Source organism: Thermobia domestica, chromosome 13 (assembly GCF_964235325.1).
Source record: "Thermobia domestica chromosome 13, izTheDome1.hap1.1, whole genome shotgun sequence".
Taxonomy (NCBI): Eukaryota; Metazoa; Arthropoda; class Insecta; order Zygentoma; family Lepismatidae; genus Thermobia; species Thermobia domestica.
The window spans coordinates 177,655,982-177,675,124 of NC_137466.1; the positions used below are offsets into that span (position 1 = coordinate 177,655,982).

Genomic DNA, 19,143 nt, shown 5'->3' on the forward strand with positions numbered 1-19,143 from the left:
TATATAACAAATATTAAGATAATTACTCTTTTTAATACATTAGTTTGCTATACATATGTACAAGATTACTTACATATCTCAAATGACAGTTTCTCTGCAACCTGCGACAGTTTTCAGGAAGGTGTATTTCACCGAAAATAGCCTTTATTTTATACAATCATCTAAGTCTAAAGATCAATGAATGGCTGAACTGGTAGACATAACAATGAAACTTTCCATTACCACTACAGGTATACTTATAAACTAATATATTCAGAGAATGAAACTAGTCGAATTAAAAATACTGAATTCAAATAAATATATACCTGATGAGATGTATCTATTGAAAATATTTTTTTAACAGTACTATGTTAAGTACGGACATAGAGCTAGATTTGTAACTTATCACGCTGATAAAGGCACAGAGCTTACAACCATCAACCAGAAATAATTTTAAATTTTACATACATGTAAGTGCTGTTGGGTAGATAGGAAATAAAATAAATCTCAGAGCTAAAATTAATTAGCACTGGACAATACATAAGTAGCACAACAGCACCTGTTAAAGCGCATTGCATTAGCAATGAGCTAAACAAAAGCACAAAACATGTCTTAACATGCAAGAAAGGTCTTTCCTACCTTTCAATATATATTTGTATGATTATCTAAACCACACTTTAGAACTGCAACAAATATTCTTACATTGGATCTACAAAAAGAAAAGTTCAATCTCGTACCTATTACCAGATACCATGTTTTATACAGCAACATAAAAAAATACTGTCTTCCTCGATCCACTAGATTACTGGACTAAGGAATACCACTATCTTGCGCTACTATACAATGAAAGTGGTTGCATTTAGTTAAGTAAACAAAAGTAATAACAGTAGATTTTTCAGTGCCACAATACATATTCATGTACGTACATAAACAATGCAAGGAACAAAAGATTGGTATTTGTTTCTATTAAAGAACAAACGTCAAATGAGATTGTTAATACTTGTAGTGCATCCAATAAAGAGCATCTCTGACTTGATACAACTTGATTCTTCGCAAGAAACTTGCAATCAGCTGATATTCCGGATAGGTTCTTCGTCCTCCCAGTTGTTGTTCAGCCAATCTTCCCTCGCACAAGACTTTCGTTGTCAAACACAGAATCCACTGAAGAATCTAATAGCAAAGTAAATAAACATATAACAAATTAAAACAAACATTTTCGATTGCATTAGATCATGACTTCTTGCTAATATTGATATGACGCAGTTTCATTTCAAGGAAGATAAGTTTGTTTTTGTTTGGAGTTTAACATTCCTTAATCATATATACACCAAAAATCAGCATGAAATCCATAAAGATTAACTACACAATTTCAATGAATTCACAAGTTACTAACTTTTTTCCTCTGTACTCAACTGTATATTGTTCGAAAATATGTAAAACGTCGAATTTCCGCTGACAATTGACGGCATTGTCATGGTATATGTAGGAAAAGTTTTTACGGGAGATTCAGAAATTCACATACCTATTTATCTAACATTAAATTGCAACAAAAGTCATTGGGTCTTGAAATAAAATTACATGGTTCAATACGGTAAAAACTTATTTAATTGGCCAACTTATTTTCAATATATCTGTGATGTGATGCAGTGTTAAAAACTGAGAAATAAGTGTGAGAGTTGTGGGTCTTCTGTGTTTATCCAGGGTAAAAAAAAAAAAAAAAAAAAAAAAAAAAGTGAAGGTCGATTTTCCTGACTTTCCCTAACACAAATTTTTGTTTTCCCTGACAAATTCTTGAATGTAAATGGAAAAATACTGGGTAACTTATTTTTTTTAACGGCCTCCTCCATCCTCGTGCCCGTCCAACACACTTCTTTAATTACCATTTACATATTTGTCATGTTCAATATGAGTAATGGTTATTTACACAAAATTTATCATGTAAGTATTTAATAATATATGTATGATACAGTATCACACATCTTGACATTACAAATTAAACATTTTTGCTTGAAAATATATATATATATAGTATAACATGAAGTCAAAATATATTACCAACTCTCCCTGCGACTTATTACTATCAGTCCTAAAATGAAATTAAATGCAATCTAAATTTTACGTTCCACGGTTAAACCGTCTAGGCTAAAGGAGACGGTGATGATGAGAAATGAATGAAATAGTGGAATGAAGAAAGTGGGAGGAAACAGGACAACCCCGAGAAAACCCACGCACACGGTGTTTGTCCATCACAAAGTTCAACTAGCGCGAGCAGGGATCGAACCAAGGACCCCACGAATCAGAGGTTTACCACTGGGCCACCGTGGCCCACTACCAGTCCTAATATTGCGAATTCTGAGACATGTTAATCCTCACATTTATATTTTTAAACAGAATTCTGTTTTGCTTTCAGTTCTTGAATTTGTTCTACAAGAGCGTCTTATTCTTGTTTGTAACATAATTCCATATATTTCTTCGTTGCTTCCAATTTCTTGACTTCAGCATTTAGTTTTCTTTTTTCATCTCTGATTTTACTTTCTTTTGCACTTTTGATTCGTTTCTGTTTAAGATATTCATCATAGCGTTTCCAAGCTGAACACATTGAGAGAAGCATTCTTCGATAAACAGGAACAGATTCTACACCTCCATAGTACATAATAGCATCAGAGAATGCTACCAGAGAATTTTCGGTTTGGTTTTCTAGTAAGTGTCTTATTGACTAAGAACCCGCCCTCCACTGACGAGGGAAGTTCGGGAGAGAGTACAAGCCTGCAGAGAAACTAAGCATTACATTTAAAAGAAGCAATTCATGCTTATTACAACAAGTTAATAAAATTCCTGTATGATTGAGAACTTTTCGAGAGATTCAACGTTAAATGCACGATTGTGCCTCCTAGTGACCTATCGTATTCTTTCCCATGGCGAAGCCTGATGGTTTGAGCTTGCTACTGCTTGATCACTGGGGTCCATTCACAGACAAATTGTCCATTGGAAGTTGGATGACGGATGGCAAAGATTTAATCGTTGAGAATATGCCGAAGAACTGCACACGATTTGCACAATCATTTGAAGTATTTGGATTCCGACCAATCAAACGTTATGGCAGGAGATGTGTACACAGTATGAAACTTCTTCATTCGCGTTATGATGTACCAACGAAATAACCAAATAAAGTTCGTGTCCATGCTAATGAATCAGTTCCAATCACATACATTGGATTGTTTCAGTTTGCGTTCCACAAGGCAGGTTACCGAACAAATTATATACTTTTTGAATCATCTCTTTTTTAATTTCTCTCACTCACTCACTCACTTTCTCTCTCTCCCTTAGCACGAAATAGCAACACTATATCACTGTCATCATGGAAATGCTGTATCATCTTGGCTCTCTTCTACATGTCAATCTGTACAACTAATCGAGAGGAACAATGTTGAACTGAAAAAGAGAATGCTATACTTGCACATTTACGTTCCCTGACTTTCCATGGCATTTTACCCAAAAGGCATGATTCCCCTGACATGTTTTCATTTCCCTGATTTTCCAGAATGTGGGAACCCTGTTATCTTCATCAAGTGATTGGAGAACAGAGTAGGAACAATATCACATTCTTAAATACTCATGCACAATAAAGTTAGTCATAACATTACGTTATGAAAGGAACAGACTTCAAAAATAAATTACCATCAATGGATAAAAGTTACCCCTGACTGAACATGAAAAACTCATGTACCATAAGTATTTTTCATTTTATTGATGATCTAATTACATTTTATTGTTATGTAAGTTTTTGTAATATTTTGTCCGTTTTAAATTCTTAACTCCCGAACAATTTTCTACTGGATGAATACAATTTTCCGGAAACTTTTGAAAATACTTTACCTCCGTACTGGACGGCAACTGTACTGCAGGACTCAGCCACGAACTTGGAGCCCAGAGGAACAACTGACAGATCGTTGCTGCAAGTTCTGCACTCAAACGCTGAAAATAAATCGAAACAATTTCACAATGCGGAGTCTCCAGCAAAAGAACATATTCAACTTATACATGCTCCTTTGTTAACATATTTGAAATGAGTGAACAAAAAAAGTTGGTGTTCTTTGAAGTTAAACTATTTTCTGTACTATAAGAAAAATATACCATAAAACTCTGCTCCATCTGAATAAACCAAGAACATGCACTGGGTAATATATACATAGCGATTGTAAAGTCCCCGAACTCGAATTGAAATTATCTAGATAGCCAAAGAAAATAGTGATGCACAAAATTTGAACCTACTTTTTCATGAATACACTTTACTTTTATTTTGACTACAAAGGCCACATATTTCTTTCGCAAAAGATGCTCCAAATAACCTCAAGGCTCAAACTGACCCGGCGATACACGTTGGCGCAACCCTTTTCTGTTAGCTCGGATATCACTCGGTCTGATTATGTACTACTGCAAATCTTGTATGATTGTGGAATTTCTGTGGTATACCGTATTCTTCAAATAACCGCATAAATAAACATCTGGTGAACCTAAATCATGTGAGCAAGAGGGCACAAACCTTTTGGTATCAGTCATTCTTGCAAGAATTCGCAAAGCAGCTCCATGATTGTATTCGATGTAGCCTATGGATATTCGTGTCGTCTTACTGGAACCAACACGTCCATTCAACTCTCTCAAGGATAGGCATGATCTGAGTGATCAGCAAATATATATGAATTTAATGTCGAGCAAAATTGATCCCACAGAATTTGGCGCGTAGAAATTGTGGATGGTCTGGTGCTTCTAAGCCTATCTCGCGTTTTACATTACACTATACATTGTTTAGCCCCGGATAGAAATATCAGGTGACAGCTGCTAAGAGATATACAAAGGTTGATTCATTTGTATAGAGCCGAAGTCAATGTGCAACTATACCGTGCATATGCAATCTATCGCCGTGAGACTGGCACGACGGAAGCAACAGTATCTCATTAGTCACGTAGTAGAGCAGTGTGGCTGAACGTAGTCTGATGCCGCTGAAACTGAACAGATTCAGGGAAGGGTCCACTTGGTCCTTTCCGACGCTAAGTTCACGGTGTTGCGCATCATAGAAATGTGTAAAGTGCGTAATTTTCGTGTGGGTTGTGCCATGGTGAACTGTATTATACAGAAATATGCGGTATAGATACTGGGCTCCCTACATCGACAAGAGCAGCTAGAAACCAGCCTCCCGTGACAAGCACCCTGCCACTATTGCGTGTGATTCGGTGTATGGCAACTTCCGAAAATACTTCTACACAGCATGCGATGGCCAACAAATGCTGCACATCGCAGGCAACGATCAACCACATCTTCACAGGGATTTACGCCCCATGGTCATTAGCAAGAGCATGTGAATGCTCTAAAACCGTGTCATGTGGCTGAGCGAAAAAGGAACTGCACAAAGCTGTATGAACGTCATCTTGCAGGTGCTCGGTGGAAGTTTGTTGTTACCTTTGATGAAGCGTGGATTTACCTCACAGACTGTGGTGCTATTACATACAGATCTGTTGACGTTAAGAGCGGAAGCATGTTCTTTCACCAGTGCGCAGAGAGTTTCCCGAAACCAAATTGCGTCTCTGAAAAGTGAAACGAAACGTCGAAATCAATGCTGTGTACTACCAGGCCTGTGTCCTGACTAAAATATACTAGCATGAAATCCCAACCCTGTACGGACAAGCTATAAACCACGATGAAGTGGCACATTTAAATTCAGCTCATCGTAAATGAATCACTCTTTCTATAGGTAATGTTCATACTATTTTGTTCAAAATGCCCTTCTACGAAAAATAACTGTTCTTGCAAAAGTCTCATGGCAGACTGATTTTTTTTCCTTGTCCTTAATTTATTGTCAACTCTAGAACAACCGTTGCACTTAACACTACTACTGTCTGGTGATGGAAAAGGGTTTTACAAGATCCATAACAAATATCGCAAGCAACAGTGCTCGCAAATATTTTCGCGTTTTAAATTATTACTTTTTTAAACTGAGAGTTCGGCGACTTCTGAATCGCACTATAATTAGCAATTTAAACCTTAATACACAATTCAATTTAAATATAAAAGATGATGTAAAATCAGCTCAAAAATTAGTATTTTTATTAAGAATTAAACAGATTTGAGATAATTTAACTACTTTCGTACTCAGGAACAACACAAACTTCTATCATTGAAATGACAGAACTCAGATCTCAATTTTCGCTTGACAGATGGATCTACCAGACACAATTTTCCGTTTCTGATGCTTTATTCCTCAATCACGAGTACTCAGGCATAATTAGGAATAATACACTACAGTAGATATTTCGATAGAGGTGCCTAGAACAACCAGTATCAGTGAATATTTATTTATATACATTCAAACATCAGTTGGTATGAAACTGAAGTGGAGGGGGAAAATATCTGAGTCTGGACTGACGGGAACTCTAATTTCATCGGACACATGTTCTAACAGTGTCACGACCCAACTTGTGATTTTGATTATTTCTCAAGTCACTAACCAGCACAGAAAACTGGCAGCTGAATTAATGACGCATGGGACAGTAAGCAGGAGGTTGGGGCCGAGTCTGCTCTCTTTCCTGACTCTCGCGATCTGATTTTTTTTTTTTTCTGTTACTCTAATGTAGAGTTCACATTCAATGAATGTAAAAAAAAAAAAAGAAGAAGAAAAGAAAAAAAATTTTTTTCGTAACTGAGTTTTAAAAAATAGTTATTTATCGAACCACGAACGTGTACTCTCGTCCATACCTGAAATTACGTCAAAGCAGAACTTCTCGCTTTCACAGATCTTTACTACAAGCATTAAAATATTTTATTTTGGTAATAAGAAAAGATTTTAAAAGTACGACTAATTAATAATCATGGCTGTACATACTGCATTAGTGGAATACGTATAGCAATACATCTACTTTTGAGCAACTATTAAATTTTCTTGTCCTAGAGATTTATCTATAGTTAAATTTATATCAGATTGAAATGGCAAATGTTTCAACAGTAGTAGAAATAAATTCGGAATCTTGTATGTTTCATTAAATATACTTGATGAAGACTGCAGTTGGTGAGCCCAAGATAACATTGATAAAGCTCAAATTTACCTTTAATAAAGTCAACAGGAAGAAGATTCATCAAAAGAAGAGAATTCTTCAAGTATTTTACTTCAAGCAATGCAGGACTTCATGAAAGAATATACACCAGAAGGCAAGAATTTATCGCTGAAACGTTTGCGGTAAATGTAAGATATGAATGTTTTTACGTACCTTTGTACTGTCGAAGTTGCTACTGGATTTAATAGGATATACATTCATTACACAAATAAAAAATTTAAAAAAAAAAGTTTTGGTGTAATGGTGTTTGAACTTTATTATTATTATTATTTATATGCATGTTATTGTTCCATTAAAAATACTATTTTCTATTTTAGAAAAGAAACAACTAAACAATTACACTGTTCTTATGTTCAAAATAATCAGGGTACCATTCTTTGTTAACATGGTAATAAAAGATGTCTCAAAAAGAATGCCAAATTTGAAAATTTTTTTTTTTTCTACATTGTTTTTGCATATTTTGCTATCAGTGATCATTGAGGTCATATGTTTCTTGATATTGTGCTTTTGTTTTTCAGGTCAGTGTTTGTGGAGTATCGTCATGGCAAGATACAATACGGAACAGCGAGTACTTGTAGTGCTACTCTGGCGACTTCTAGCTGTAGTCGCCATTTTACTGTAGTGCATCAACTTGTATGTACTACATCAGAGTGTGTGTACATCCTAGTAATTTATTAGAATTATTATTGTTAGGATATATTCTTCTCAGATAGACGCATCTCGTTGTTATTTAGGAATTATAATATCGCAACAATAATATTTAAATGGTAGTCTAAACGTTGGAATCGTTTGAAGTGTTGGCCCATTGCGCAGTCGCCATTCTACTTGCGGGAAAATTCCTGAAGGTCTAAGGTGAAAGGTGACATGAGAAACAACGTCCTGAAGAATTTGTGCCTAATCACAATGCAAGGTAAGAAAAGAAACCAACCTTAATATCAATTTATTACATAAAGTAGCACACAGATTTTAATAATTTCAATTATGCTGAAATCTAAAATTCTCATTAATTTCAAAACATGTTATACAAAATCACATACAATATTAAACCATATAAAATCTTATTTATTATAGTTTATGTGAATACAGCTGGTTATATATTCTGCAACTACTGCAGATTATATATTTAAAATATCTTATGATTTAAGTATCATTTTCTCTCTCCCTTTTGAATCACATTTTCAGAAAATCATTAAGAAACATTAAAATAGCTTGCATACAAGAAACATCATTGTATGGCATTTTGTACAGCAAAAGTAATAATCTCACCTTTCAACATTAAATTCAGTTGTAATAATAATCCTAAACTTAATTTGTAAATGGCTATTTAAGGTCCTGAAGAGTTGAAGTGTTGAACAGGTTTCTCTGTAAACATAGAATTTTGAATTGCTTGAACATTGCTTAATTTTATATTTTACCTTTTATATTATTACTAACTCTCAAATCACATGCACAGAGGGTTAATTAACTTTACTTTGAAGATATTTCATTATTTCAAATCAATCTTTTCAACTTATAACTTCCAAGACTTGTTTGTTTTAACGATTCGAAAAATTTATACTATTCTAAATTTATATCACGTGATGCAGACCAGTAAGCTTATCGCCAATTTAAATATCATGCAATGCGCTATGGTGCAGATAAAAATAGCGGTGCATTACATACTGATAGTAAAACTCACTACAAGATGGTGAAAGTTTCGCGGAAACTGTTCGGGTACTTCGTCAAGATTCTTGAACAACAGTGCACCAAATGAATCCATTGTTCGTAGGTTGATCGAGAAATTTGAACAAATCGGTTTACCAGTAGATATCAAACGCTTTGGACGCCCTCGAATTGGCCGGAATGAGGCAAATGTTGCTGTGCGTGATTCTGTTATTGTGAGTCCGGGAAAATCATGTTACCGTCGTGTTCAAGAAACGCACACGTATCCAGCAACAATGCACAGAATCTTAACAAAAGATCTCAACTTATACCCGTACAGAGTTCAATTAGCACAGGAACTTAAACCAATGGATCATGGAAAATGATGGCAATTTGTGCCATGGATCCTGGAAAGGGAACGAGAGTCATAGTTTCACAAAGCCCATGATTTTCTCAGATCAAGCTCACTTCCATTTAAACTGCTTTGTGAACAAGCGTAATTGCCGAATACGGCGATCAGAGAACCCAAGAGAAATTTACGAAAAAGGCATGCATCCTCAGCGAGTTACGGTTTGGTGTGAGAGGTTTAATCGGTCCTTACTATTTTGAAGATAAACAAGGAAGGGCTGTCACGGTGAATGAAGTTCGTTATCGTGCAATGCTCACTGCTTTCCTTTGGCTCAGTTTGAATCAAGTGAACATCAACAATTTATGGTTCCAACAAGTCCGCGCAACTTGCCACACTTCAGAAGACACAATCGCTCTGCTGCGTGAGAAGTTCCCGGACAGACTAATCCAAATACGAGGAGACCAAATCTACCCACTTCGATCTTGTGACTTTTTCCTATGGGGTTACGCTAAGTCACAAGTTTACCAGAACAAACCCCGTAATCTGTTAGAACTCGAACAAGAAGTTAGACGTACTCTCGACGAAATTGATGGGGAAATGTGTGAGCGTGTGATGGTTAATTTCATAGACCGAGCGTTCGCGTGTAGAGTTAGCAGAGGATCATCTAACCGATATTGTGTTTCACGTTTAAACATCAACATCTGAAGAGAATGGTATGTTTCGTTTGCTTCTTTCAAATAAATAAATTCGATTTATAGTAGCGGCAAATCCGGCGTTCTTTCTGAGACATCCTTTATTTGCAGTACAGCTGGTACAATGATTGATCTGGATCTATTAGAAAACTGTCAAATTTCAAGTACACCTTACCCTTGAAGGATTTCTCTGCAACAGATCAGCTACTAGCCTCTTGAAAAGCTGTGGAACTTCATCTGGAAGAGAGGGAAGTTGATCCTCCTGGTAAGTTCTATTACTCAGTCTTTCACTCTCTGCAGCATTGTAGAAAGGATTTTTCATACCAAAAATCTCATATGCTATCGCTCCAGCGGCCCATGCGTCTGCGTTGTGGTAATTAATGCTGGTAAATGGTCCTGGTTCAGCACAAACCACCTATATGAAACGGTTAAATTAGAAACTAATTACAGTTCATATTTTGTTCTACCTCTTACATAATAATCCACTTTACGAAACGTCTGCATTCCTAATTTACAACTAACAATCTCTCTGTTTTAATTTTAATTCACTGCTTCTAAACACAACAGAATCATGTTATTTACGAAGTAAAAAACACATGGTAATAGGTGTCAAAGTCAGAATAGCTCACACCAAGAAGCCATTCGAAGAAAAACAAAAGCTTCTAACTGGAAACATTGACATAAAACTCAAGAAGAAACTTACGAAAACATATGTATGGAGTGTGGTATTCTATGAATGTGAGGTATGGACTCTCTAGAGAAGAGGGAAAGCAGAACGGAAGCCGTCGAAATGTGGTGAAATAGAATGATGCTAAATTATATGGGTAGATAAGGTATCAAATGAAAGAGGATTGGAAATTGTAAGAGAAAATAGGAATATACTGAAGAATTTCGAGAAAAAAAGATAAGATGATGGACATTCATCCTATTAGCTATGGAGAGAGTTTCAGAAGGAAAGTTACCTAGAGAAATGCTGCGATAAAAATATGCGGACCACATGAAGCAGATGATGTACCAGAAGCAGGGAAGAAAAAGTAGATGGGAATAAGTCTGGTTCAGGATAGGGAAGAGTGGAAAACGGCATCAGACCAACAAAATGACTGCTGATTTACGAAGAAGAAACAGAACTATTACTACGGTAGACAGTCTTCCGTTTTTAATTTGCGATTTTTCTTAACATATTTGCAGTCATTAGTTTCAGTTGCATTTTTTAGTAACTGTACACTAACCTTGATCCTTTCTTTTGATTTTGATTTTTTTCTTTCTTTGCAAGTATTAGCTTTTTCACTGTTCTGTACATCGCATTCTTAATATTTTTAGAAACAAACGGTGAAATTTACTCTAGGTATTAGAACGTTTAAAGCAGGTGCGAGGATCAACATTTCTCTTCCAGCAAGTTGAAAACATAGCAACATATTTAAGAAAAAAGTATGAAGAGTTATGGCTTATTGCGGGTTCAGCACGAGGAAATTTGTCCCTATTACAAAGAAGAAAGTAATAATAATGTATATTTCGTTTTCTTTACATTTTTTTTCTTTTTGTAATATTACCCCTATATCTATTAGCCAGCTATGAAGCTACACTTACCTTAGAATTTAAAAAGATATTTCACCATTGTGAACACTCTTTCATGCTTAATTTAAACAGCGATATCTATATGTTACAGATTCTTCAAAAGAATCTGTAGTTTTAAACTATAAACTACCCTGAATTTCAAAGAACTGCGTTCCAATCATTACAGTATATTTCGCTATGATAACCTTCTTGAGAATTTTCTGCCTTGTCTTAATATTCTGCACAGTGGGAAAATCCATATTTTGTAACAGTTGCTTATAGAATTCGTAGTAATTTAGAATACGGAACTAAGAAAATATTATGTTTCACTACAGACTCGAAACCACCACAAAGCATTACGAATATCATATACATTGAGAAATAATATATAAATTTTTTATGTTGAGAGTTAAGTAATAAATAATATATTCGCTTACAAAGTAATCAAACTGGATTTTTTTCTTCTTTTTTGCTTACTTTAATTTCACAGAATATAGACATATATCAGACTTACCTTTTTTCAAAAGGTTTCTTTATATCTATTTAAAGATAAGTTTCGCATAGACTTGAAACTATATTAAACCAAAGCAAGAAATTTGGTAAAAAATCATTTTACCTCTGGCGCCATTAACGCTGTATTTCCTCCTCTGTCTGTATCAGGTGAATGATATGGAAGTGAAAGCCCATGTACTCTGTCCGCAAGACAGCAACCGAAGTCTGTTATTACTAGCATAGGACAGTCATCTCCTTCAGATAAATCTAGCACGATGTTATCACTCTTTAAATCCCTGGGAAAATAATTCATAGTTTTGAGAAGTGTATTTTAAAATTTGTAAAACAAAGCGTATATTTTGTAAAACCACCTGGAGTAAAATTAAATTCCATGTTTCTTCGCTGTTGTATTACTAATAATTATGCATTAACAAAAGAACAGACAGTACACACCCAAACAAAATGTACCAGTTTCTTATAATCTATTAATGCTTAGAAGTAACATAAATGTAATTCCTTTAAAATATATAGTTGAAACACACGAATCTCATAGCAGGAATATACACACAGTGAAACTTTTTGTTGGGCACTTTCAGTTCCACTGTAAATTGGCCAAATTACAGAGAATGATATATTATTATTTTAAAACAAACAAAACAAAACAAAGCAAAAAAAAAAAAAAAAACTGGTAGTCCACATCTCATTATCTTATTAAACAAACATAGAATTCTATAAAGCGTCCATAACAAGTAAAAAAGTTATAAAAATAATAGCTTTTTTTTTAAAATATATGAAATGTATATAGTATAAAACTTCTTTATATTCTTAACTTATTGTCATGAATTCAACACATAAATAATTGTTTATTTTATCCTATCTGCTTAGACCAATTGATAAATGAATTTTGCAACTTACAATTATCAACCGTTAAAGACTAGTTGCAACTGTTCTTCAACAGAATGCTATGAAAGCCAATAGCTACAGCCATCCATGCTTTTATTTGGTAAAATATACTTTTGGGAATTGCGAATCTAGATGCTCAATCACAATAAACGTCAATCTGAAACTTCCCGATGATAAACATACACAAAGTAAACTGCCTTCTGTATTTCTCAACACTGGCCACTTTGTACCAACATCAGGATCCTTTGTCAATACATCTCTTAAAGTTTCATAGAAATCACTATACGTACGTATATGTATTTTACAATGTCACTTTAAGTGGCTAAGCTACAGCAACGAACTTAACATTAGAAGTATAAAATAAAGTTTTTATAATATGTATACATATGAACTTCCTATAAGCATGAAATTTCCTCTTTCATCCATTATCCTTGACTTATTTCAACCCCAAGCAATGGAGTTTTTTTTTTTTTTTTATTTTATTTTTTTTTTTGTTGAAAACTGCTAATATCTACGAAAGGTACGCAACTTCTTTTCTTCAAGATGAGGTGTATTCACCACTTTCTGTAATTTCCAGGGGTAATTCTTGAGTTTCAAACAAAGTATGTTGCTTCATAAAAACTACAGACATTTTACGAAATTTATCATGGACACATTTTTTTAAATTGGGGTAAATTCACCCCTTTATTCTCACCCGACTTTAACTTTCAAGTAGTAGAGATGATTGAAACGGCAAAGAGAAAATATCGCCCCATTGCATCAATATAACATACATTTTGCGGTAGTTACCATTGAATATTACATCACCTAAGTTCGAGTGACTTTGTAACGCACCCTTTCCCCAAGTTACGTTGCAAGTTGAATTTGCTTGTACTAGTTTATTGAAATCTGAAGATCTGTCACATCTATCATGAATTACCATAGATTAAATTATGAAAGTAGAAAAATGATTCCCCAAATTGCAGATACGCAACCTGAAAACCCGATCCCTTTGATACTTGTATGATACATCTTCACACTGAGCTTAAACTAAAATGAAATTCATCAAATTTTCGTCCACTGTTTCATTATTTCACCACTTCCAAGTTATAAAGGCGAAACAAAAGTTCCAGCCACATATCTATACTGTGCATTGCAATAAACTGATTACCGACTGAGCTCAGCTGACTGATTCGAGAGTACATAACATAATTACACTTTACTCACTGCAATTCCTTCCATATTTTATATATATTTTATGCAAAAGTATACTGTTTGGAACCAGTTTTGCCAACTGAATCATTCCAAGAACTTATTCAATCGCCCTCGTATATCTAATAATGAACACTCATTCTCTTATGTAAAAACCTTTTATTTACATGTGACGTTCTTACTATAGAAAAATAAACAAGAGGAAAATTTGTTATTGTAACTCTTCTCGAGCGTTCAGCGAAAGCTTGCTCAAAGAAAAACATAATGGGATTAAAACTTTGGTACAGAATAGAGAAGACTCCACTTCAAGCATAATCGTAAATATTTCATAAATACAGACATCGGAGCGTCTAATGGCATTGAAAATAGCTTCTTTGTAGACCAAATGGAGCACAAAAGGAGACTTCGTAGACTAAATAAAGCAAAAAAGGAGACTTTGTAGACCAACCCGCCTCGAATTCAACTTTCAGTCATAAGTTACAAAATGTAACATTTTTTATAGTGATTTACCCCTACCAAGATGCCGGTTAAGATCAGAAATAAAAAGTATATTTATCTATTTTCCACAATCTTCACAAATGATTAAACACATTTTTAGTTTTCGAACATATATAAAGAAAGCTTAGGGACAACTCAGCTGTAAAGTCTTTAATAGAACAAAGCTTTTATTTCTGGTGCTGGATGGGGATTGGCTTTTTTCAAAGATACAACATCTTTATGATTTGACTTCTCAGAAGCAGTAATATATATATAAACCTTTGCACTTGGAAAAATTTCAGTTCTTCTTTGACTGCATTGAAAAACGATGTAATTAGAGCATTTCTCTTCTTTTCACCACTTTTCTGAAGAGCTTGAATGTCCTTGTGCTTTTTGCATTCCCCTTCTTTCAATGACATGACACCTTCCAACAGGGTTTGAAAAAACTCGGGCTTTTTTTGAAAAAGCCCAACCCACCTGGGCCCATATGGGTTTTTTCGGGTTTAACGGGTTTTTTCGAAATATTTCAATGTCTTTGGGGTAAAAGTGTTAAAATGTGATTTATATTTCAAGATTATCATCGTCACAACTTGCAACAATTTTTTATTCACTGCTGTTTAGGAAAAATGGCCGCCATTTTGAAATTTTACATTGGATCGTCGAGAAAATCTATATAGCAAATTTGGCTTATCTCGTGCTTCCACCGTCAAAATTTCAACTTAAAACACTGAAAATTGCGCTATGTAGCGTGGATACTCGCTATTTTGAAAAACTTTCCGGCATTTTGAAATTTTACGCTGGTATGCCGCCAAAATCTATACAGGAAATTTAGTGTGTCTTGTGCTTGTACTCTGAAAATTTTAACTTACAAGACCGATAGTTGCACCCTGTAGTGTGTGTAGCAGAGGCAAACAAACGAGTTGAGTTGATTTTGTGTTTAACGTCCCTTTCAGCAGCGAGGCTATATGAGGCGGGACCTACTGATTAACGTGTAATCCGAACCACGAGCTGCCGCCGGGAATCAAACCCGCGTCGCCCACGCCGAAGACGCGTACGCTAACCGCTTAGCCATGAAGGAGCTCGGAAGCAAACGAACAAATGTAGATCAAGTCATTCAGAAGCCTGACTGACGTTCCCCAAATATGAATACCGAAAGGGGTCTATTAATTTAAAATAAAGATACAATTCATATTATTATTATTATTATTATTAATAATAATAATAATAATAATAATAGTAATAATAATAATAATAATAATAATACTAAACATCGAAACTTCCACTAGTACGGAAATTTGAATTCAGCACTTGAAATAGTAAGCGTTACGTAGTTTTCGCAACTCCGAGCATTAAGCTTCTTAAATTTGAGAAGAATTTTTAGGCTATTACTTGTGTTGACTCTACAGAATGCTTATTTGGAGAGTAGCAACAAATGACTGAACTAAACTGTTGTTGGAAAACCAAATTTTACTGAAGAATACTTCTGTTTTACATCAAAGGTAAGAAATAATACTAATAGTTTTACTAATGTATTTATATATTTACTATTAGTACTGGCACCTATGGCCTTAAACCCGTCAAACGTATGAGTGATAACGTCCCTAGGTGTCCCCGAGTCCACGAGCACACTATTTACGGAGAGTATTTTCTACAGTACAAAATTGCATATTTTACTTCGAATCAGGGTTTGAAAAAACCCGGGGTTTTTTGAAAAAGCCCAACCCACCTGGGCCCATATGGGTTTTTTCGGGTTTAATTGGGTTTTTTCGGGTTTAATCGGGTTTTTTCGAAATATTTCAATGTATTTGGGGTAAAACTGTTAAAATATATTTCAAGGTTGTCATTGACACAATTTGTAACAATTTTCTACTCACTGCTGTTTTGAAAAAAATGGCCGTTATTTTGAAATTTTACATTCGATCGCCGAGAAAATCTATACAGCATATTTCGTGCTTCCACCGTCAAAATTTCAACTTAAAAGACTGAAAATTGCTCTTCGTAGCGTGGATACTCGCTGGTTTGAAAAAATGGCCGCCATTTGGATATTTTACGTTGGTATGCCGCCAAATTCTATGCAGGAGATTTACAGTGTCTCGTGCTTGTACTCTGAAAATGTTGGACGAAAGTAGTACCATGTAGTGTGTGTGGTAGAGGCAGACAAATGAATTGAGCTGATTGTGTGTTTAACGTCCCTTTCAGTAGCGAGGCTATATGAGACGGGACGTACTGATTAACGTGGAATCCGAACCACATGATCTCCCTCCGAGAAGCAAACCCGGGTCCCACGCCGAAAACGCATACACTAACAGCATAGCCATAAAGGAGCTCGGCAGACAAACGAACAAATGTAGATGAAGTCATCCAGAAGCCTGACTGACGTTCGCCAAATATGAATACCAAAAGGGGTCTATTAATTTAAAACAAAGATACAATTCATGTTGTATGAAATAAATAAATGTTTTAAAATGTCTTATATGAAATTAACATCTTCCAACGTAAATAAACCTGCCATATTTTCTCCATGAGAATACGGGATCGGGACACCTCAGATTCTCCCCCCCCCCCTTAACTTTCCAACACAATGCAATGAACTGTAGTCTGGTTATGAACAAGAGTATAATAGGCCGCGGTGGCTCAGTGGTAGAGCGTTCACCTCTAGTGCATGGGGTTCCTAGTTCGATCCCAGCTCGCGCCAAGTGAGCTTTGTGGTGGACAAACATCTTGTGCGTGGGTTTTCTCGGGATTCTCACATTTCCTCCCACTTTCTTCATTCCATCATTTCATTCATTTCTCATCATTACCGTCACCTTGAGTATAGCAGATATAACCGTGAGATTAAAACTAAAGGATTTCATTTTATTTATTTATTTTTTTTTTTTTTTTCAAGAATATAATAGGCGAAAGTTCACTAAGCAGCAGCTGCTTTTCTCTGTTCGTACCCTGCATTTAATTGTACAGACTGAAGATGCCTAAAAACTTCAGATGTACTATAAAAATGCTTTACAGGAAAATATGCAAATTATTTAAATCAGTGCACAGTGGTTCAGGACGAGCAAAAAGCTGGCCAAAACCCAATTTTTGAAAATTGCGTTAGAAGGACACTGATTTAGTATATGGGTTACGAAATATCCATAGTTTCCTATATACAAATAATGAACACGAGTAACATGTAACGTGTGAGTTAGAAAGAGTGAAAATTAACCATTGTGGACATATCTGTGAAATAGCTGCCAAATTGAGTATTTGTCATTCAAATTCATGGCTTGGTATCTGAGAACATGTGCTTACAAGAAACGTTTGTTGTATATGGCACCAACATACCTCTCAAGCACTGCAAGTGTCCAAAGTGGCTACGCAGTATCTTTCATATCTACGTTCCCTCGAACAAAATATGTTAATGTGACAAAATCTAATTTGCTTTACCAAAAGGTCCACAAAACTACAGGGATTTAGTATAGTGCCCAGCGTTCCCCAGCAGGGTTATTGAAATGGCTGAAAGAATAATCCATGATGAATTGTTTTTCAGGAAGTTTAGGTGCGAATATGTGCGAATTCGTGAAATACGTGTTCCTTTGTAATTGTGTGTGGTGACAGGACACTGAAATTAATCATTCCTACTTTTTAAGTGCAGGACATCTATAGTTCATAATGATGCTGAGACGCATCCAGGTCAATGCTAAAATGAGAGAAATGTAAGGACGTTGTCAAAGGGAACAAACGCGGCATGTCCAGACCTGGGTTTTGACGTAATTGGACTTTGGTGATCACCCAGCCCATGTTAGTGAAGACATTCGACGAATTGTTTCCACGTTTTGCAGCCAAGTGTACCAAAACTGTATAAGAGTAGCAGAAATCATGACATCTTCCTAAAGACACATATAGAATGGCTTGATGAATAACTGACATTTAAATTCCGGAGACAGATGGAACATCGATCAAATCCTGGCGGTTGTTCATCGAAGGATTTCAGAGAATCTATTGACAGAACTAAACGGAGGAAAGCGGAAGATTTACGTACATCTGCAAGTACGTCGGAACTGACTTTTGCTGCCAAAATGAGGCTTCGGGCATCAGAACAACAAGATGCAGAAAAAGTACATCGTGAGGCAACAGAAACAACTTCGGCTAGAGTTCGTAAGATGAGACAAGCGTTTAGAAGCGCAAAGGACCAGAGCATTTTACCCAAACCGTGCACCAAAGAAGAGGCGCTTGCATTGCTTCTCGATCGTAACTTAACCAAAAGCCAATACACCTGTCTACATATTCGTGCCAAAACACGCAACGCAGACATTTATCCAAGTTATCACCAATTACTCGAGGCTAAGAAAGTTGTTACCCGTCAGATGAGAGTATTACTGTTTCAGATATCAGTGCAGAAATTAAATCGCATGCTTTATTGTAGAAAAAAGTTGAATGAGTCCAGTGCATCGAACAGCAGATTTAAGATCACCTATCAACTGTGAATGTCAGTGGATTACAATTTACTGTGCATCACGAGCTCATTCTCACTATGGTAGATGTGAAAGTTGTAATACACTTCTGAAGAACAAATCTCTTCAAAACTGTTATTTTTGCAAAGCATCTCCCAAAGAAATGGACGATTTAGAGGGAGTTTCTATGAAAGACGTAGACACATCCACATTTCTCTTTGGATTGTCAGTCTTACATGCGTACATACGATTTTTTCAGTACCTCCTTTATATTGTATATAGACTAGATTTCAAGACATGGCAAGTTCGAAAGAAGCACAAGGAACTAT

General features: G+C 35.5%; 1 protein-coding gene across 1 annotated transcript in view; it reads right to left on the bottom strand.

Moving 5' to 3' along the window:
• Positions 1 to 13: 13 nt before the first annotated feature.
• Pink1 (PTEN-induced putative kinase 1) overlaps positions 14 to 19,143 on the bottom strand; it is a 47,361-nt gene continuing 28,231 nt past the window's right edge. Inside the window, exons 6-9 of the mRNA XM_081736957.1 lie at positions 11,938 to 12,109; positions 9,943 to 10,182; positions 3,856 to 3,954; positions 14 to 1,149 (exon numbers count right to left, since the gene is read on the bottom strand). Coding sequence (XP_081593083.1) covers positions 973 to 1,149; positions 3,856 to 3,954; positions 9,943 to 10,182; positions 11,938 to 12,109 — 688 coding nt within the window. The 3' untranslated portion in view covers positions 14 to 972. The remainder of the gene's footprint in view (positions 1,150 to 3,855; positions 3,955 to 9,942; positions 10,183 to 11,937; positions 12,110 to 19,143) is intronic.